Below are 12,908 nucleotides of genomic sequence, written 5' to 3'. Positions count from 1 at the left end.
TGGGTTTTGGGGGTGCAGAGTTGGGGGATGTGTGTGAAGTTTGGGGGGGGTCCATGGGGTTTGGGGGTGCAGAGTTGGGGGGGGGGGGCTGTGGGGTTTGGGGGTGCAGAGTTGGGGTGTAAGTGGGGTTTGGGGGGGGGTCAGGACGTCCATGGGGGTTTGGGGGCCCAGAATGGGGGTGTATGTGGGGTTTGGGGGATCTGTGGGGTTTGGGGGTGCAGAGTTGGGGGATGTGTGTGAAGTTTGAGGGGTTGATGAGGTTCTATAGGGGTTTGGGGGTGCAGAGTTGGGGTGTAAGTGGGGTTTGGGGGGGTCTGGGGGGTCCATGGGGGTTTGGGGGCACAGAGTGGGGGTGTATGTGGGGTTTGGGGTATCTGTGGGGTTTGCGGGTGCAGAGTTGGGGGATGTGTGTGAAGTTTGGGGGGGTCCATGGGGTTTGGGGGTGCAGAGCTGGGGTGTAAGTGGGGTTTGGGGGGTCTATGGGGGTTTGGGGGCCCAGAATGGGGGTGTATGTGGGGTTTGGGGGATCTGTGGGTTTTGGGGGTGCAGATTTGGGGGATGTGCGTGAAGTTCGGGGGGGGTCCATGGGGTTTGGGGGTGCAGAGTTGGGGTGTAAGTGGGGTTTGGGGGGGGTCTATGGGGGTTTGGGGGCACAGAGTTGGGGTGTATATGGGGTTTGGGGGATCTGTGGGTTTTGGGGGTGCAGAGTTGGGGGATGTGTGTGAAGTTTGGGGGGTCCATGAGGTTCTATAGGGGTTTGGGGGTGCAGAGTTGGGGTGTAAGTGGGGTTTGGGGGGGTCTGGGGGTCCATGGGGGTTTGGGGGCCCAGAATGGGGGTGTATGTGGGGTTTGGGGTATCTGTGGGTTTTGGGGGTGCAGAGTCGGGGGATGTGCGTGAAGTTCGGGGGGGGGGGCCATGGGGTTTGGGGGTGCAGAGTTGGGGGGGGTTCTGTGGGGTTTGGGGGTGCAGAGTTGGGGTGTAAGTGGGGTTTGGGGGGTCTATGGGGGTTTGGGGGCACAGAACGGGGGTGTATGTGGGGTTTGGGGGTGCAGAGTTGGGGGATGTGCGTGAAGTTCGGGGGGGGATCCATGAGGTTTGGGGGTGCAGAGTTGGGGGGGGGGGGGGAGCTGTGGGGTTTGGGGGATGTGTGGGGGTGTGACAGTGCAGGGCTGGAGGGGGGGTGGTGTGCGTGAAGTTTGGGGGGTCCGTAGGGGTTTGGGGGGGGTCCGTAGGGGTTTGGGGGGGGCCCAGCATTAACTCAGCCCCCCCCCCCGCAGTGCGCATTGACAGTTCCCCTCCACCCCCCTTAGATAAACCACTTTTCTTTTTTTAACAAATCAGACTTTATTAACCCAATAAACCACTTGGGGGGGGGGGGGGGAGGGGGGGGAGGGGCCGCCCGCACCCCAAATTCAACAGAAGCCCCCCCCCCCCCCCAAAAAAAACCCCTCAGTTGGGGCCCAGCCGCTCCACGACGCCGTTGCCTTTGATGCCATCGAAGAAGAAGAAGTTGTTGTGGGGGGGATCCCGCTGGGACAGAGCCTGGGGGGGGGGTTCACCGGGGGGCGGGGAAAATTCGGTTATCGGGGAATTTTGGGGTGTCTCCCACCCCCAAAAAATAATAAGTAAAAGGACCACTACCTTAACCACCTCCTGGCCCAAAACGCCTCCGACCACGGCGCAGACGGGAGCCATTTCGGAGAAGCAATAGCTGGAAGGAAAGAAGAGTGATTTAACGGTAAACGCCGCGGTTTCCCCCCCCCCCCCAAAAAAAAAAAAAAAAAAAGGTGTCCCCTAAAACACCGAGGTCACCCCCCCCCCCCCCCCAAAAAGGACGAGGACACAGCACCGCGGGGCGTCGTGTCACCCTGCTAAAAATAAACCCCTTCAAAATGGCGGCGGCATTCCCGGCATTCCCGGCGTGTGGCGACACGCCGGCGCGGATTCGGGGAGTTGCCGGTGAAGGTGGCGGGGGGAGAATCCCCCCCCCGCCGTCACCCCCTTTCTCCGGGGGTTCGGTGTCACTGCGAGGACACGGGAAGGGGGTTCCGTGCCACACCGGGTGGGATCGCCGGGGATTTCGGCACCGGAGCGAGCCGGAATCTGATCCGGCGTCAAGCTCACGGCACCGAAGACCTTGAGGAGAGCGGTGAACATCCTCCACCGATCCGTTAATCCCCGGTGAAGTTGACCCAGAGGAAAAGGACAAACGGGGCAGGACAACCCGGTGAAGATTCACCGGTGTCGAGAGGTTCTCCGGCACTCGGTGATCCAACGGGAAAGGACCACGGAATGGGCGCTTTCAACCGTACCCGACGAATTCATCCGGTAACAAATCGGCGCCGACTCCCAGTGCTTCCAAAACGTCGCGGCGGATCTGGAGCAGCAACTGGGAATCTGCGGCGTAGTTTTGAGGGGAAGGATCCCGGCCGTTATCCGTACGGAATTTCAACAGCACTGGGAAAAGGAGAGAGAGAAAAGTCACCGAAAACGCCGGGAAGAGCTTTGCCACGCGGCTCCGCCGGCAAAGCGGCAGCTCCGCGTCCGTCCTTTAGGAACGTCGCGGTTAAACCTTCATCCCGGGAACGGCACTGCCTTGTGTGTCTTTTAGGAACGCCGCAGTTAAGCCTTCATCCCGCCGGTGCTCCCCAAATTCCCTCAGGATTTGGCAATGAGCCGCCCTAAGTCCAATTTCCCCCGTGCCGGCGGGGAATTTTTACCTTGGAGGAGGAAATAATCGGGAGCGGTGCGTTTCAACGCTGCCTTCGCCTTCTCCCCGCTCCAATCGACATCCAGAGCTTCCTTCAGTTGGCAAAATCCCACCCGCTGCCAGGAGAGAAGAGTTTGGGAATGACAACATTCCGGGTGGCGCATCCCCCCCCTTTTCCCGGCAAAGCATCAATTCTTCCCCGGCACAACCCCACCAAAACTTCCAATAGGGATATATCTCAACACCGCGCTTTAATTAAGACATTAAGAGCACGTTAATAGCTCAGTGTTAAAAAGAGGATGGGATAAGGGTTTATCGAAGCGTAAAATTCCGGAGTTTGGGAGAAAAAAAAAAAAAAAAAAAAAAAAATCGGCTCCAAACTTTCGGAGGCGTTAAAGGAGGGAGAGCGAAACTCGCTCCGAGGTGGAAGGAAAAGATGTCCGGGCCCTTCGCTCGCTCGGCACGTCGGCTCTGGCATCCGGGCAACGGATCTGGAGGAATTTGCCGGTATCCGAACCCGTCGCCATCGGAATGGGGCGACAGCTGGTTCCGTGGGCAGCCGGGGAATATTCCCCGAGCATCCGAAGGGAAACTGCACCCTCTCAGCGATGAGGAGGAGGGGGAAAGGGGACATAAAAGGGCGTTAATCTGCTGGCTCAGCTCGCGTTCTCCTCATAGCCGGATAAAGTCCGAGGGGATTTCCACTCCTCCGTTAAAATTTCCAGCTGGGAAAGTCAAACAATGCCCGGGCCGGAGGCGTTTTAACGGGGAAAAAGGTTTTTGTTTTGGGAGCAGAATTTGCTCTCCCCTTATTCCCCCTCCTCAAAAAGACACGGTTTGGCTTAAAAGGAGTTCAGCTTTCGGTTGACAGCACCGACAACGCAGTTTTACAGCCCGGCTGCCACGCAAAAAAGCCGTTTCAACTCCCTTTCTCCCATTAAAACCAGTATAAAACCAGTACCAAAAAAAACCAAACAAACAAAAAAAAAAACAGCGAGGTGGGAGCAGATGGAGTTTTAAGGAAAGGGGTGTATTCCCCCACCCAAAAAATCCACCTCTCCGGGATAACGCAGCTCAAACGAAACGCCGGGAGCATCTCGTGAAGGATCCAGCGGAAAATTCCCGCCCCGGTTCGGCTCTTCCTCCGCCAAAATCCCCAAAATATGTAGTTTGGGGAATTCTCTGAGGGGTTTTGGAGTCCATCCCCATTTCCCCCCCCCCCCCCCTCACCTTTTTCACCATGGTGGTCTCCGCCGAATCCAGTTTGGCTTTTTTGGTGTCCGGTCCATCTTCTACGCCAGGATTGACTTTGGCGATTTTGGTTTTTTCTCTACGGAAAGAATAAAAATAAAACCGGAGTTTGCTTTGAGAATCTGCCGTCCCCATTTGCGCTGCTCAGTGTTGGGGTTTGGTTTTTGGGTTTTTTTTTTTTTTTTTTTTTAACGATTCTTAAAAAGATTTTAAATCTCCCCGCTCCCGAAAACGGACAAAAGCAGCCGAAACGCCGCTGGCCGTCTCGCGGCGCCAATTTTCCCCTCGTCCATCCGCTTCTTCCCCTCCAACCCCGACTCACTCCACGAATTCGTGTTCCCCGAGGTCGGCGAACATATAACCGTGATAGCCGAAAACGTCGCCGGCGAAGAACTTGACGCTGTTTTTGTGACAAATCTGGTCGATCTTCACCATAACGTCGCGGGAACAGCCGGTTAGACAGACCTGCCGGCAAAAATAACAACTTTTTTCTTTTTTTTTTTTCCTTCCTTACGGGGTTTTTCGGGGGAATAAAATCTCCCCGGCCTCCCCAGCGGGGAAGGTTCCAGGTAGATTCTTCGTTTCGACACAGCGCTCGGGATAATTATCGATTTTCCCCTCCCACTCCCACGGGGTTCATTCCAACAGGCTCCGTGCTGGGGATAATTAGGAGGTTAAGGGGATATGGCATCCCGGTTAAGGGGATATGGCATCCCAGTTAAGGGGATATGGCATCCCAGTTAAGGGGATATGGCATCCCGATCCCGGTGAATTTTGATGGGAGTTTTTTTTTGGGGGGGGGGGGGGGGGGGTATGAAGCTAAATATGGATATTTTGGAAACTCAAGGCCTGAAAGGAGAGCAGGGCAGCTCCCCGTTATTATAATCAGCGCTTTACATTTCCCCCCCGCCCCCTTCCAAGACCTGGATGCATTTTTCCTCCTCCTCCTCCTCCTCCTCCTCTTGTTTTTGGAGCCGTTTACGGATTTTTCCCCATCCGACTGAATCGAGAAGTTGGTTCTGCCACCTCCAGCCCCATCACAACCCCCCTAAAAATTAAAAACGCGACGTCCGCAGGAGACGGGATACCCGTTTAGCAGAATCGGGCGGCAAAACCAGTAAGCGCAGCGTAAAAACGCTCTGGGCGCAACCGCAATCGTGATAAAAGAGCAATTAACGAGGAGAATTAATTACTGAGTCAACGCGCCCCTCCTCCGACCTTTCTCCGCACGTACCGCGTCGAATTGGGTGAAGAACTCTTCGGGTTTGCTCTCCACGTTCGCGGGGTCGGCTTTTACGTCCACCATGGGATTGAGGTTCTGCGCCCGTTCCAGCGAAGCTTCGGCTCTGTTGCGACCCAAGGAACCCCCGGGAATGAGGAATTGAGCTCGCGTGTCCTCTTGGGAAACCTGAAACGGGGGCAAAAAAATTCCCCAAAACCAGAGAGATGAGTCTTTCCGGGGACTCAGGCAGGGAGGGAAAAGTCTGTCCGTCCGTCCGTCCCCCTGGGGCCGTGGGGGAGAATTACAGCGGACGCTGTGCGAGCGGGAAAAGCTGAGCGGTGCCATCAACGCCGCAGGAAAACTCATCGCGAGATAAGAAGAAGGGGGAAAAAAAAAAAACAACAAATAATAATAATAATAATTTTAAAAATCTCTGGTTATTTTGTGCTATTCTTCAATCCACCGCAATTTCGTAGCTCGCTTCGCCCTGCCGCCAAGCTCGCAGCTCCCTCTTGCGCCCGAAGAGACGCCGCGCCGTGACCTAAAGGCCGCGGCTGCCGGAGAACCGCGGTGGGCGCAGGGCGCAAAGCGCCGAGAAACCGCGGTCGTCGCAGGGCGCAACGCGCTGGAGAAACCGCGGTCGTCGCAGGGCGCAACGCGCCGAGAAACCCCGGTGGGCGCAGGGCGCAACGCGCCGAGAAACCCCGGTGGGCGCAGGGCGCAACGCGCTGGAGAAACCTGGTTGTCGCAGGGCGCAACGCGCCAAGAAACCGCGGTCGTCGCAGGGCGCAACGCGCCAAGAAACCGCGGTCGTCGCAGGGCGCAAGGCGCCGGAGAAACCTGGTGGGCGCAGGGCGCAAGGCGCCGAGAAACCCCGGTGGGCGCAGGGCGCAAAGCGCTGGAGAAACACAGTCGTTGCACTACGCAAAGCACCGAGCACCCACGGTCATATCTGGGCGCAAACCGCTGAGCACCCACGGTCGTCGCAGGGCGCAACGCGCCGAGAAACCCCGGTGGGCACAGGGCGCAACGCGCCGGAGAAACACGGTCGGCGCAGGGCACAAAGCGCCGCTTCGGGAATTCAAACTCAGCGCAGAGTTTTTTGAAGGTTTCTGGGGTCTACGAGACTCGTGGCAGGAGCTTTGAGCCCCATATCTGCTCCGCACGCGCCTGGCGGCTCCGGATAACCGCGGGAAGGGGTCATCCCACCGGAGATAGAGGGCGGAGAGATGCTAACGCCAAAAATGCGCGTCCCCAAAAAATAAGATGTCTTCTCAGAGCGGGGCGCAGCACACGAGGACATCCGGAAGGGGACAGGGGAGGTGGCAGCTCAGCCCCCGGCTCGAAAGCGGGTGGAAAAGCGCAGCCTGGATTAACCGCCGCACAAACGTCTGGAAACGCAAATCCAAGGCGGCTCAAAAATGGAATCATTCCACCCTTTCCGAACTCATTTATCCCAAAAAACGGCGAGCGAATCCGTAGCGCAGCGGCTTCGTTGATCAAAGCCGGAAGCGCCTCCTCACCTGCTGATGGTCCAACATGGTCAAACCTTTGACTCCCGCCAAGATGAGGTTCTTCGCCACTTCGGCTCCGAGACCTTTCATCCCCACCAGCAGCACCCGGGAAGCTCGTAACCTGCAGCAGAAATCCTCGGATCAACGTTAACAGCTCCCGAGGGATCGGGACGAAGGGGAATGGGCGCCGGGAAGAAAAACCTGGCGGATAAATCCAGCTGGATAGGAAAACCGTGCTCCTGGGCATCACCGCCCGATTAAAAAGAGGTTTAACAGGAATTCGGAAGCAAAGAAACACGAAGGATGTCGGGAGTGGGGAATTCGGGGAAAACCCGCAGGAAAAATAAGCTCCAAAAAGAGAGTTCGCGGCTTTGGAAAAGGGAATAACGCCTCAAGTCTCGCGCTGCTTCCCAACGAACGGGGTGGGGGAGGTCGAAGGTTCGCCGCACGTTTCGGGGTTCCTAATAGTGTCCCGTCCGTCCGTCCGTCCCCCCCCAAAAAATAAAGGGCTGAAGGAGCTGCGTTGGATGTGGATATATTATAATTAAAAGGAAATTAATAATTTTTTTGATAATTAAAAGGAAAATAATATTTTTTGATAATTAAAAGGAAAATAATATTTTTTGATAATTAAAAGGAAAATAATATTTTTTGATCATTAAAAGGAAAATAATATTTTTTTGATCATTAAAAGGAAAATAATATTTTTTTGATCATTAAAAGGAAAATAATATTTTTTTGATCATTAAAAGGAAAATAATATTTTTTTTGATAATTAAAAGGAAAATAATATTTTTTGATAATTAAAAGGAAATTAATATTTTTTAATAATTAAAAGGAAATTAATATTTTTTAATAATTAAAAGGAAATTAATATTTTTATATAATTAAAAGGAAATTAATATTTTTTTAATAATTAAAAGGAAATTAATATTTTTTAATAATTAAAAGGAAATTAATATTTTTTTAATAATTAAAAGGAAATTAATAAATTTTTTTGGTGTATAGTCATTCCAGCCCAAAACGGGCCGCACAAGTTTGATGTTTTTGGAATAACCAACCAAGGTGTTTTCCTCACTTTTTAACATTTATACGGTCGGGGTTTTTTTTTTTCCTCCCGCTTTGGAAGTCTGTTATTGATTAGTCTGTACGGATTTGCCGATAAAATCAAATTTACTCAGCACCGAGCGATAATCCCGGCTGTTAAAGAGACTCCTGCTTTTCCCGCCCCCCCCCTTTATTTTCACGCTCGTTTTTTATCGGCGTTCAGCAATAGCATTACGTTCGCCTTCATATTTTGGGGTTGTTCCACCTTCTCTGGAACAAACCGCATCACCGCTTCCCCGGGGAACGCCTGAGAAATTGGAAAGGAGCAGAAATCGGGAGAGGCGGCAGGAAAGGACCACGAAAATTAAGTTGAAAGCGGAAAAATTAAGTGTTTCTAGAAAAAAAAAAAAAATCAGAGTTGAGGAAGAGGGTTTCCAGCAGGGAAAGACCCCGGAAGTGGCAGAGGGGCCCTCTGAGCTCCTATAGGGCCCCCACAAGTTCCTATAGGGCCCCTCCGAGCTCCTATAGGGTCCCCACAGTCTCCTCCGAGTTCCTATAGGGCCCCTCCGAGCTCCCATAGGGCCCCCACAGGTTCCTATAGGGCCCCCACAGGTTCCTCCAAGCTCCTATAGGGCCCCCACAAGTTCCTATAGGGCTCCCAGCACCCCCTCCGAGTTCCTATAGGGTCCCCAGCACCCCCTCCGAGCTCCTATAGGGCCCCCAGGGCCCCCACAAGTTCCTATAGGGCCCCTCCGAGTTCCTATAGGGCCCCCAGCACCCCCTCCGAGTTCCTATAGGGCCTCCACAAGTTCCTATAGGGCCCCTCCAAGTTCCTATAGGGACCCCACAGGCCCCTCCAAGCTCCTGTAGGGCCCCCACAAGTTCCTTTGAGCTCCTGTAGGGCCCCCACAAGTTCCTTTGAGCTCCTGTAGGGCCCCCACAAGTTCCTCTGAGCTCCTGTAGGGCCCCCACAAGCTCCTATAGGGCCCCCACAAGCTCCTATAGGGCCCCCACAAGCTCCTATAGGGCCCCCACAAGCTCCTATAGGGCCCCCACAAGCTCCTATAGGGCCCCCAGTGCCCTCTCCGAGCTCCTATAGGGCCCCCACAAGTTTCTACAGGGCCCCTCCGAGATCCTATAGGGCCCCACAGGCCCCTCCAAGATCCTATAGGGCCCCCACGAGCTCCTATAGGGCCCCCACAGGCCCCTCCGAGCTCCTATAGGGTCCCCCTCACATTGCACAGCCACTCCAGGTCCCTATAGGGCCCCTGTGCAAACTCCTCCAAGGCCCCCATAACCCCCCAAAAGACTCCCTCGCTTCACAGGGGCCCCCACCCAGGTGCCTATAGGGTCCCCTTTACATTGCAGAGCGCCCATAGGTCCTTCCAAGCCCACCACGGGGCCTCCCACAGGCCATAGGGCCCCCATAAGCCACTCCAAGGCCCCCCTCACATTGCAGGACCCCTCCAGTCCCCCCACCCCACAAGCTTCTATAGGGCTCCCCCACATTACAGGGCCCCCCACAAGTCCATCCAGGCCCCTATAGCATTGCAACCCCCCCAAGGCCCCATAGGGCCCACCACAAGCTCCTACACACCCCTATAAAACGGTCCAAGGCCCCTCCAAAGGCCCTCATAAACCCCTACGAGGCCCCTATAGGTCTCCCCTTGAAGGCCCTACAAGGTCCCTCAGTCTGTGGGGCACCCTTAAGACCCCCCAGGCCCCTTATAGGGCATCCCACAAGCTCCTCATAAGCCCCTACAAGGCCCATCTCAAATTGCAGGGCTCCTCCAGGCACCTATAGGCCCCCCAGAAGGCCCTATAGGATCCCTCACAGGCTGTGGGGCCCCCAGAAGCCCCTCCAGGGCTCCCCACAAGCTTCTTCAAAGCCCCCCTCATATTGCAGGGCCACTCCAGGCCCCCCAAAAGCCCCTACAAGGCCCCAAATAAGCCCCTATAAGGCCCAGCTCAAATTGCAGGGCTCCTCCAGGCACCTATAGGGCCCCCAGAAGCTCCTATAGGATCCCTCACAGGCTGTGGGGCCCCCAGAAGCCCCTCCAGGGCTCCCCACAAGCTCCTTCAAAGCCCCCCTCATATTGCAGGGCCACTCCAGGCCCCCCAAAAGCCCCTACAAGGCCCCAAATAAGCCCCTATAAGGCCCAGCTCAAATTGCGGAGCTCCTTCAGGCCCCTATAGGCCCCCCAGAAGCTTCTATAGGATCCCTAACAGGTTATGGTGCCCCCCATAAGTCCCACCAGACCCATATGGGGCCCCACACAAGTTCTTCCAAAGCCCCCCTTATATTGCAGAGCCCCTCCAGCCCCCCCAAAAGCCCCTACAATGTCCCCAGAAGGCGCTATAGGCCCCCCAGAAGGCGCTATAGGCCCCCAGAAGGCGCTATAGGCCCCCCAGAAGGCGCTATAGGCCCCCCAGAAGGCGCTATAGGCCCCCCAGAAGGCGCTATAGGCCCCCCAGAAGGCGCTATAGGATCCCTCACAGGCTGTGGGGCCCCCAGAAGCCCCTCCAGGGCTCCCCACAAGCTCCTTCAAAGCCCCCCTCATATTGCAGGGCCACTCCAGGCCCCCCAAAAGCCCCTACAAGGCCCCAAATAAGCCCCTATAAGGCCCAGCTCAAATTGCAGAGCTCCTCCAGGCACCTATAGGCCCCCCAGAAGCTCCTATAGGATCCCTCACAGGCTGTGGGGCCCCCAGAAGCCCCTTCAGGGCCCCCCACAAGCTCCTACAAGGCCCCCCTCATATTGCAGAGCCCCTCCAGGCCCCCTAAAAGCCCCTACAAGGCCCCCAATAAGCCCCTATAAAGCCCAGCTCAAATTGCAGAGCTCCTTCAGGTCCCTATAGGCCTCCCAGAAGCTCCTACAGGATCCCTCACAGGCTGTGGGGCCCCCATAAGCCCCTCCTGGGCCCCCCACAAGCTCCTCCAAGATCCCCTTCATATTGCAGAGCCCATCCAGGCCCCTCAAAAGCCCCTACAACGTCCCCAGAAGCCCCTATAGGCCCCCCAGAAGCCCCTATAGGCCCCCCAGAAGCCCCTATAGGCCCCCCAGAAGCCCCTATAGGATCCCTCAGAAGCCCCTATAGGATCCCTCAGAAGCCCCTATAGGATCCCTCAGAAGCCCCTATAGGATCCCTCAGAAGCCCCTATAGGATCCCTCAGAAGCCCCTATAGGATCCCTCAGAGGCTGTGGGGACCCCATAAGCCCCTCCAGACCCCTCACAAGCTCCTCCAAGGTCCCCTTCATATTGAAGGACTCCTCCAGCCCCCGCAAAGGCCCCTATAGGTCCCCCCAAAAGCCCAAATAGCCCCCCCAAAAGCCCAAATAGCCCCCCCAAAAGCCCCTACAGCATCCCTCACAGGCTGTGGGGCCCCCATAAGCCCCTCCAGCCCCCTCACAAGCTCCTTCAGTGTCCCTCACGGGCCGCAGGACCCCCAGAAGCGCTCCCCCCCCCCCCCCCCCCGGCTTCTCCCCCAGCCCCACTGACCGCTTCTGGGCCTCGAGCCCCCACAGGCGGATCTGCCGGTCATACTGTGCCGCCTCCTCCTCGCTGATGCCGCCGGGGCCGCCTTCCTCCTTCTCCACCATTCTCCCGCCGCCGCCGCCGCCTCACGGCCGCCGCAGCGCCCCCCGGCGGCGCGCGCGACCCCCCCCCCCCCCCGCCGCACCCGATCACCGCTCCACTTCCACCGCGGGACGGGGCGGGGGGGGATCCACCCCACGGCACCGAGCACCCCCGCGGCCCCACGCTATCTCCTCCACGGGAGAACCATCTCGAGCTGCTTCTCCTCCCTTGATCCCTCCTCAAGGCGTGTGCTCGGCGTGGGGGACCTCCCCCTGCGCGCTCAGTGGCACAGCTTCCCCCTGCCACCCCCCCCCCCTCTTCCCGGCTAAAGTGGACTCGTCCTCCCCTCACCTCTTCGGCACTTTCCGGGCCTTCCCGCCATCTCCCGTTCACCTTCGGCAACCTCCGGCGCCTTCCGTTGAGGCGGGGGGGAGAGCTCGGGCCTTTCCGGCATCGCTCGGGTATTTCCGGCACCGCTCGGGCCTCTCCGGCATCGCTCGGGTATTTCCGGCACCGCTCGGGCCTCTCCGGCACCGCTCGGGCCTCTCCGGCACCGCTCGGGCTTTTCCGCTTTCCGTGCGGGGCGCTGCCTCGGCGCGGCTGCGTGCCGGCGGGCGCCATTTTGTGTGCCTTGCCCGTGGAGCGCGGAGGCGGGCGGGCGGATAAGCCGGGCCGTGCCGTACCGTGCTGTGCCGTGCCGGAGCCGACCCCCGCGCTGTACAGTGACTGTGCCCCCCCCCCCCCTCCGCCCCGCCGCCCCCCTCCCCTTCCTTGTTCGTTCCCCCGCCCTTTGCCCATGGCCGTGGAGAGCCCGAGTGTCCCCCCAGCCGCCGCCGCTTCCCCCCCCAGCCCGCACTCCACCCCCCCTTCTCCGTCCTGCCACCACCACGACAGCGGCAGCTGCAGCCTCCCCCGGCCGCCGCCGCCGCTCCAACACCACCACGGCCCGGACGAAAGGTCCAGTAACCGCCTCTCCCGAGAGCCTCTCTGTCTGTCTGTGTCTGTCTGTCCGGCTCGCCGGACCAGGTTTGGGGAGGGGAGGGAGGGGGGGGAAGAACGGCGGGGGGGGGGGGGGGGGGGAGTCGCGGGGCGACCGGTGTGGGAGGGGGGGACGGGGGGGGAGGTAGGCCTGAGGCGGGCGGAGGGGGGGGGGGGGGTAGGCCCGGCTTTGCTGAGGGGGGGGTGGGGGTGTTGTGGGGTGGTGAAACGGGGGCCCCGAGGGGGGTTCTGTGAGGAGGAGGAAGCGGGGAGAGAGGCAGGGACAGCGGGGGATATTTGAGGGGGGGGGTCCCGGGTAGAGCAGGAGGCCGAGGGAGGAGGAGGAGGAGGAGGAGGAGGCCGCGGCCTGGGCCGGGCCCTGAGGGCAGCGTAGGGCCTGGGGTACCATGGCGGCGGGGGGGGGGGGGGAGGAGGAGGATGATTAGAGGAAAAAGAGGGTCTGGAGGAGGCTAGGGAGGAGGGGTGAGGGGCTAGCAGTTCTTTGGGGGGCTTCTAGTTCTTTGAGGAAGGGGTTTCAAGGGGATTATAAGAGGAGAGGGGTGAAGGGCTACTAGGTGTTTTGGGAGGGTTCCTAGTTCTTTGGGGG

At 58.0% G+C, this 12,908-nt stretch overlaps 1 protein-coding gene across 1 annotated transcript; it reads right to left on the bottom strand.

Moving 5' to 3' along the window:
• Positions 1–1,390: 1,390 nt before the first annotated feature.
• SAE1 (SUMO1 activating enzyme subunit 1) lies at positions 1,391–11,384 on the bottom strand. Its single transcript, XM_082501121.1, has 9 exons — positions 11,246–11,384; positions 6,708–6,819; positions 5,197–5,370; positions 4,285–4,427; positions 3,942–4,041; positions 2,722–2,827; positions 2,314–2,458; positions 1,643–1,712; positions 1,391–1,543 (listed from the first exon to the last, which is right to left on the bottom strand). Exons 1-9 carry the CDS (start codon positions 11,344–11,346, stop codon positions 1,451–1,453), a joined length of 1,044 nt encoding a protein of 347 aa, XP_082357247.1. The 5' UTR covers positions 11,347–11,384; the 3' UTR covers positions 1,391–1,450.
• Between the last annotated feature and the right edge of the window lie 1,524 nt (positions 11,385–12,908).

The sequence above is a fragment of the Vanellus vanellus genome, assembly GCF_965231255.1.
Source record: "Vanellus vanellus genome assembly, contig: HAP1_SCAFFOLD_2099, whole genome shotgun sequence".
NCBI lineage: Eukaryota > Metazoa > Chordata > Aves > Charadriiformes > Charadriidae > Vanellus > Vanellus vanellus.
The sequence above is the reverse complement of the archived record's forward strand: the minus strand, read 5'-3'. Positions and strand labels throughout refer to the sequence as shown.

Excerpts from the sequence above, each read along its gene's own strand:
- SAE1 (XM_082501121.1), bottom strand. The coding sequence starts at position 11,346 with ATGGTGGAGAAGGAGGAAGGCGGCCCCGGCGGCATCAGCGAGGAGGAG. Across the intron at positions 1,713-2,313 it reads TTACCGGATGAATTCGTCGG|CTATTGCTTCTCCGAAATGG; the intron begins GTACGGTTGAAA and ends CTTTCCTTCCAG. Across the intron at positions 1,544-1,642 it reads TGGGCCAGGAGGTGGTTAAG|GCTCTGTCCCAGCGGGATCC; the intron begins GTAGTGGTCCTT and ends CCCCCCCCCCAG.